Source organism: Tupaia chinensis, unplaced genomic scaffold (assembly GCF_000334495.1).
Source record: "Tupaia chinensis unplaced genomic scaffold, TupChi_1.0 Scaffold000238_1, whole genome shotgun sequence".
NCBI classification, from domain to species: Eukaryota; Metazoa; Chordata; class Mammalia; order Scandentia; family Tupaiidae; genus Tupaia; species Tupaia belangeri.
Window position 1 is genome coordinate 2,287,385 of NW_006159716.1, and position 7,526 is coordinate 2,294,910.

The 7,526-nt window shown below is 56.6% G+C and overlaps 1 protein-coding gene across 1 annotated transcript; it reads left to right on the top strand.

Moving 5' to 3' along the window:
* Window positions 1-14: 14 nt before the first annotated feature.
* CCND3 (cyclin D3) lies at window positions 15-6,793 on the top strand (the record flags this gene model as incomplete). The annotated part of the gene is given in 5 exon segments (XM_014587848.2): window positions 15-159; window positions 1,005-1,220; window positions 4,418-4,577; window positions 5,096-5,232; window positions 5,683-6,793. Coding segments are annotated over 5 exon segments (826 nt in total), but the record flags the coding sequence as incomplete, so codon positions are not given.
* Between the last annotated feature and the right edge of the window lie 733 nt (window positions 6,794-7,526).

The window sequence follows — 7,526 nt, forward strand, 5'->3', positions numbered from 1 at the left end:
GGGCCCCGCCGCGCCCCGCGGCTGCTGGGGGCCCAGCGTGTCCTGCAGAGTTTGCTCCGCCTGGAGGAGCGCTACGTGCCCCGCGCCTCCTACTTCCAGTGTGTGCAGAGGGAGATCAAGCCGCACATGCGGAAGATGCTGGCATACTGGATGCTGGAGGTACCGCCCGGACCCCCACCCCACCCGCGCCCCCGGCGCTGGAGAAGCCGGGGCTGCCCTGCTGGGACACCCCGGTCCCAGCCACCATCTGCAAGATGCTCCGGCGGCCCGGACTCTTGGGGCCGGGGCCTGGCCTTTCACTGGGGCGCCCGAGCCGGCTGCCTCGTGATGTCCCTTTCCCTTCCTCAGCTCCGGACTGCCGGTCCTTCGGCACCCTAACGAAGTCTCTGTTTGGGCCAGGAAAGCGGGACAAGGGCCACCCTCTCCCCTCCGCCTCCTCTCGGCGTCTCCTGCTTGCCTCCCCCGCCTGGTCTTCTTGGGAGAGCGCGCCTGGAAAACCCTGGGCTTGGCCGCCCCCGCCCCACGCCGGTTCCTGTGTCTGTCGCGGGGTTCTGGCGGGGAAGCAGTGGGGGTGGCGCGCTGTTCCGGCGGACAGGGAAATGAAAAGTGGGGGGGGGAGCGGCAGGGTCCCTTCCCCTTGGGTGTGTGCGGCGGGTGATGGTCAGGGGGGCAAGGTCTCGGCTTTGGCCACCGCGCCACCGCGGCGGCCCCCGTCCTCCATCCTGGCGCTGGGGGTGGGGTGGGGTGGGGAATCTCTGGAATCCTTCCTAAGGGAGGGCGCCTCTGCTTTAGCCCCCACTCCCTCCGGGCAGAAGGGAGGAGGCAGCGCAGAGGAAGTGGGGGGCGTCACCTCGGGGAAGGCGCCGGGCACATCCTCCTCCATTATTGGCCTTTGTCATTAGGTAGCTTAGCCTCCCCCGTGTTTGCTCCCCACCCCTCTCCTGGTCTTGCCCCTCTACCCCGTATTGCCTCGGCCCCAGCGGTGACTGTACGCCCTCCCCCAGGTGTGCGAAGAGCAGCGCTGTGAGGAGGAAGTCTTCCCCCTGGCCATGAACTACCTGGATCGCTACCTGTCCTGCGTCCCCACCCGAAAGGCACAGTTGCAGCTTCTGGGTGCGGTCTGCATGCTGCTGGCCTCCAAGCTACGTGAGACCACGCCCTTGACCATCGAAAAACTGTGCATCTACACCGACCACGCTGTCTCTCCCCACCAGCTGCGGGTGCGTGTGTAATTGCCCTCCTCCGTCATACTGCCTGGCTCCCCAGGAAAAGGAAAGCTAGGATTCCGGAGCGGTTCTCTTCCCTGGGGAGGAAGCAAAGCAAGTGGGGACTTTTGGGAAAGGAACTAGGGTGGGGCAAAGAATAAATAAATAAGGGGCAAGAGTAGGGTGGTGGTTAGGGTAGCCTCCTCCCACCCCTAGGTTTGAGCAGCAGGGGTGAACCATACCCCCTCCTCCTGACCTCCAGGGGGTGCCACTCCTTCCTGGTCTTTCCCCCAGATAGCAACAAGTCAAACTGCATGTCTAACACTCCCTAGTACTTCGCCTCTGGGTTTACACAGCCACCATGAGTTATTTATTGGCAGCAGAAGGGCATGCCTGCACACCCCCACTGGCGTGGGGAGTGGAGCGTGCTCGTGGGGGAGGGGGGCTGCCTTGTTTGAGCCTTTATCCCTCGGTGGACTTTGTGATAGAAAAGCCTCCCGGAGCAGATTAAAGCCAGGCCCTAACTGCTGTCAGGAAGAACCAGGGTGTTCCCTTGCACCTTCTTTCTGTCCTTGGTATCCCAGAAGAGAAAGTGCTTTCCTAGTCCTCCTCCCCTGCCTTCATTCTGAGGAACTGGAGCAGCTGCTTTGGACCTGATGGCAACGTCTCCCTTTCCCCCATAGCCAGAGGCCTGAGTGGAGAGGGGCAGACAGGGAGCAAGCTGCAGCTGCTTCCTGTGTGATAATGATGCCCCACTCCTGGCCTGCCCGCTCCGGACCGAGGTCTTTCATAACCCTGTGGGGAGCTGCTGTCACTCCTGTGGCTTGGGAAGTGGCTCTCTGGGCCTCTTGCTGGGAACTTGGGCTGGGCTTCTCCAAGGCGGGACAGGAGAGTCATCGATTCTGGTTCTGCCTGCCCTAGAAAGACCCTGGGGCGGAGGCAAGGTCGCCACTCAGATCTGGAAGAGTGTATTTCGTGTATTTAGGGCATTTCGGGCCTGGGGAGTCTATGGGGCCTGGGCTGCGGGCCGGTGAGCTGGCATTTTCCTCCACCTTGCTCTGTGGCTGGCCAAGTCTGCTCCTGACCCTGAGACCCTGTCTCTGGGCCCCATCTCCCTGGGAGGAGGGCAGCAGTCAGGCTGCTGCGATTGGTTGGCCAGGAAGCCAGGGTACTGGGGCCCCCTACTGCTGTGAGTCGAGGGACAGGATTCCTCTTGCTGCCAAGTAGCTCTCAGAGATGGGAGTAGGAGGCCTGAGTTGGGAATCCGGGAGGCCCCACAGCTCTTTGTGATGAATCTGGTCGTTTCTGGCAAGTCTGAAGATGAGGCTGGTTTTCCAGGGCCGGGGAGCAAGATGTTTTCTGAGGGGTGGGCCTGGAAGGAAGAGAGGGCTTCCTTTCCGTGAAAAGATTGGGAAGGTGTGTATTCTGTGAGGGGAGTTTTTCAGAACAGGCAGACTCTCTAGAAGCTAGGAGTTGGGAGGGACTTCTGAGCACTCTAGCTGGTCCAGATCCTTGTGCAGTAGAGAAGGTGAGGCCCAGGGAAGGAAGCAAGGGTCCTGCCTTAGCTTTGCACCGAGTGGATGAGTGTAGAATCTGAATCTTCTAGAGCTAGACCAGGTGGCCTTTACAGCCCTGGATGTGATGGACACTGCCAGCCATGGCAGCTAATCCCTCCCAGGGGTAAGCTGTCTGCCCAGTAGGGCTAGGGTTCTCGGGTTGCCCGGATACAGGGGAAGGTGTGCACATTCCTGCACACAGAACCCCACATCTCCCCACAGGGAGTGCCCCACTTCCAGTTGCCTTCCAAATATTTCCTCTGAGGGTACATGCTTCCTATTTGCTCCTCAGTCAGGAGTTCGGCTACTGGGACAAGCAGTGGGAATAGAATTCGAGCTTCTCTCCGCTTCTGGCTCCAGGCCAGCCTGTTTTCCATGGGGCCCTTGAGAGGGTTAGGACTAGTTCAAGAGGCTGACGCTTTGGCTGGGCCAGGAGTGGGACAGCTGTGTCCAGGGGCCTGAAAGAGGTTGAGTAGAGATGTCATTTCTGCCTCAGTGAGAAGTCAAACCCACGGGTTCCTTCTCAAGATAAAACAGTGAAGAAATCCTCATGTGTGTAACTCGGAAATGGGGCCAGGTCTGGGAACCCCAGAGAGTGGGTTGAGGTGGGGCTCCCAGACCTGTAGCCTTGGGCAGGTGGGGATGGGGTTCAGACCTTCAGGGATCTTTAGGATCCATCCTGTCTGGCTTGGCCCCCACCTATCCTCTTGAGAGTCAAGTGGCACTGGGCCCTATCAGTTGCAGTTGAAGGGAATGGGGTGTGGTGCTGTACCCCAGGATCCGCCCCTGAGCTCCCACCAAGGGGATGTGGTTGGGTTGGGCAACCTCTCCTTTGAGGAACCTCAGAGGAGGCTTAGTGGCTGTGTCAAAGGAGGAGTAGCCTCATGCTTACTCGTTTCTTAGGTGTGGCTGGGACGCAGAGTTGGGGCAGAGGCTAGTGGTAACCTCTCCTTTCAAAAATCATGGGGCTCTCCCTCCCTCATCCCAGAAGATCCTCAAGTTCACAGTGATCCTGGTAATATCTGCTGCTTCAATCTTTCAACCCTGGCTGGAGAAGTGCTTAGAGCTCTGAGCGAAGTCAGGAGACAGCCTAGCTTATTGACCCCTTAAAGATAACCAAATAGGGCCAGCAGGTGGCATGGTGGTTAAGGTGCTGGATCCTATATAGCTAATTTCATGGTTCAAGTCCTGGACCTGGCAGCTTGAAAAAAACACATTGGGTGCATGTGTGTGCATGCCCCAAATCCCAAGAGGAAAATGGAGGAGAAGGGATTGTTGCATGGCCATCCCCCCTGGAGGTGGTTTCTTACTTTCCCTCTCTTGCTATCTCTCTCTCTGGTGAGCACACAGGCCCTATAGCAAAAACCTAAAAGGGAAAGAAAAACAAAACAAAACAAAAACAGAAGATAACTAAGCAGACTTAAGAGGGATAGTCATATCCAGGGTACAGTTCTGGCACATGGTCAGTGATCAATAGATGCTCAAGGCAAATGTCCCTAGCTCCCTCCTGTCCTGGTCTTCCCACTCCCTACAACTATAACGGGTCTTGAGCTTCAAAAATGTGACAGGCTTCCATCCCCATGCGATGTCTGCTTTCCCTCTTCCCTTCCCTCCCCACCTCCAGATACTGACCCCGTGCCCTTCCCTAACCCCCAGGACTGGGAGGTGCTGGTCCTGGTGAAGCTCAAGTGGGACCTGGCCGCTGTGATTGCCCATGACTTCCTGGCCCTGATTCTGCACCGGCTCTCTCTGCCCAGTGACCGGCAGGCTTTGGTCAAAAAGCACGCCCAGACCTTTTTGGCGCTCTGTGCTACAGGTAAGAGCCCTGTGTGCATTTCTGTCAAATTGGGAAAATCAGAAGACTTGGAAGGTAAGCAGTAACTAGAAGGCTGCAGTTTAAATTCCTCTCAAAATTCATTTGCAAAAATGATAACCCTCTGAGCTCCCAGTCTTCTCGGTGGGAAAGGCAGGTCATCATCAGCACGGGGTCTCGGGGGCCCCCACCTCAGCCAGGATGTAGGGAGGGGCAGTGAGGACATAGCGCTTTCCCCAGGTGTGAGGGAATAAGTTGGGAACATAAGCCCACTTTCATGGCCCTCCTTGTGTTTTCACACCAGGAAGGATCTCTCTTCTAGTCCCTGGGCAGGACCACTTACGGAGTGCTCTGGCCTTGCAGAAACTGGCTCTTCACACTGCTCTTCCTTGCGAGTTAGCCTCCCTCACCCACTGCTGGGGCGCTCCAGTGCGCCCCCTGCCTGCTCTGAGAGGAAAGTCCTTGCTGGCTGCTATCCTTGCTGTTTCCGTGTCTCATGGTTCCGTCTCCTCCTTTCCAAGATTATACCTTTGCCATGTACCCGCCGTCCATGATCGCCACAGGCAGCATTGGGGCCGCAGTGCAAGGCCTGGGTGCCTGCTCCACATCCGGGGACGAGCTCACAGAGCTGCTGGCAGGGATCACAGGCACTGAAGTGGTGAGTGCTGGGTCGCTGGGCAGCCTCCCCTATCAGACAGTGCTGTTCCCTGAGTCTCCAGCAGAGGGAGGCATCCATTCCCCACCTGGCCCCAGCTCCTGGTATCACACCCTGGGGCTTCTGCGGCCTTTTGATCTCCCGCCTTCGTCTGGAGAAGAGCAAGCATCTTGGGTGGGGTGAAGGGCACTGGCCCTAGGTGCCATTTTCTGCCACGTGGTGTGCAGGACTGGGGGTGGCGGATTTGGTGTCAGATATAGGGCTGCTCTCACACCCTCTTGCCACATCCTCTTGCCAGTTTCTGAGAATTGAAGACCGATTCCTGGGGCTGGGCTGTGGCCTAACCTCCCCAAACTTCCCTGTGTGCTGGGAGATGTCCTTCCTCTTCCCCTGCACCTGCTGCCAGATGCTGCTGCTGCCACGGGTGCCCTTACTGTTCCCCTGCGTTCCCAGGACTGCCTGCGGGCCTGTCAGGAGCAGATTGAAGCTGCGCTCAGGGAGAGCCTCAGGGAAGCCGCCCAGACCACTTCCAGCCCAGCTCCCAAAGCCCCCCGTGGCTCCAGCAGCCAGGGGCCCAGCCAGACCAGCACTCCTACAGATGTCACAGCCATCCACCTGTAGCCCCGGAGAGGCCTCCGGTGGCCACCATGCAGAGGAGGGGCCGCTGCCATCCCCCTCCCTGCCTCCAGGAACAAACGCTGCATCTGAACCCCAAGGGGGCTCTGTTCCTCCCTCACCAAGCCCAACGGGTCAGGTCCTACCTATCCCCACAGTGTGCACTAAGGGGCCTGGCCAGCCGTGCTCATTTGCGTGGCTAGTCAAGCTCCTCTTCCTCCCTGCATCTGACTAGCTCAGCTCCTGACTGCAGCTGGGGGCCAGGCTGGATAGAGGTAAAATATATGCACCAGCATTCCTTCCTGAGGCCCCCTTCTCTGGGGGGGGAGGGGGGGACACTCATGTTCTCAACTGCCAAAATGCCCGTGCCTTCTGAAAGCGTTCCCTCCCTAGGGTTATTGCATTTGGACTGGGGTCCTCTTGAAGATGAAATTTCGAGCAATCTGACATTGAGGGTGGAAGGAGTCATTTTAGAGGCCCATCTGATCCATGCTAACAGCTGCTCCTAGAGGGAGGGGCCAGAACCAGCAAATTCCTCCTTGCTTTGCTTTCTGCTCAGCTTGTGTGATTGGGGGATTTGGTGCTGAAGGAAGGTCCATTTTAATTTATTAATTGCTTTGCGTACAGCTTTAGGATGGGATAGTGGGGTCTGTTGACCCCCCAAGTGGTGGTAACCCTGGTGGTTGCTATTTCCCTCCCCTCTGCTACTGGCTAGAGGATCTTTGTGGCTGAGGAGCTGCTAAAGCCTGGCATGGGGTCATGCCTTCCTGTCCCTCTGCCCATCCTCCCGAGGGAGGACAAAGGAGGGATAGATACCCTGGAGGCCACTGAGCCCCTTCTGGAGAGGGAGGCAACCCCTGTAAACACAGGTCTTTCCTAAGGCCACAGGGATTAGGCTGATGGCCCATGACCATCATGCTATTTTAATAAAGATTCTAGAATAAAACTGGCTTTGGTTTCTTGGTTGCATGGCCTAGGGAAGGAGCTGAAAATCAATAGTTCATAGAGAGGCCTTTTCTGTAAGGGGCCAGATGGACTAATGTAGTCAGTTCTGCTTTATTTGTGGTATATCCCTAAAAATCAAGGTGCTGGGACCAGCAGATGGTGTGATGCTTACTTATGTTGCTGGATTTCCACAGTCAACCATGGTTCAAGCCCTAGACCTGGTGGCTTCAAGCTCATGCAGGGCACATGTACATGCACACCCAAAATCCCAAGTGGAGACTAGAGAAGGGATTACAGCGTGGCCATCCTCCCTGGGAGGTGGTTTGTTGCTTTCTGTCTCTGTGGTGAGCACATGTGCTCTATAAAAAACACTTCTAATAAAAACAAACAAAAAACACACAGTACTATGCAAAAATGCACAGAAGCCACAGGGCTTACGGGAAAAATTCAGAACACTCAAAAAATTCAATGGGGGACACATTAAAGAGGATGGCATAGCTTGTACACACAGCAATACCAGGCCAGCAGGTGGTGTGGTGGTTCAGGCACTTGACTCCTACATGGCCAACTGTGTTCACAGTCCTGGAAACTGTAATAAATACTGGGTTGCGAGCAAAGTCATGACACATTTCTGCATAGGAGGACACATCACGACCTTTGTGATGACCTAATAGTTTAAAAACAAGATAGTAGACATGGTCTTCTGCCCTGTTCAGACCTGAGGTTGTTGTGAAGTG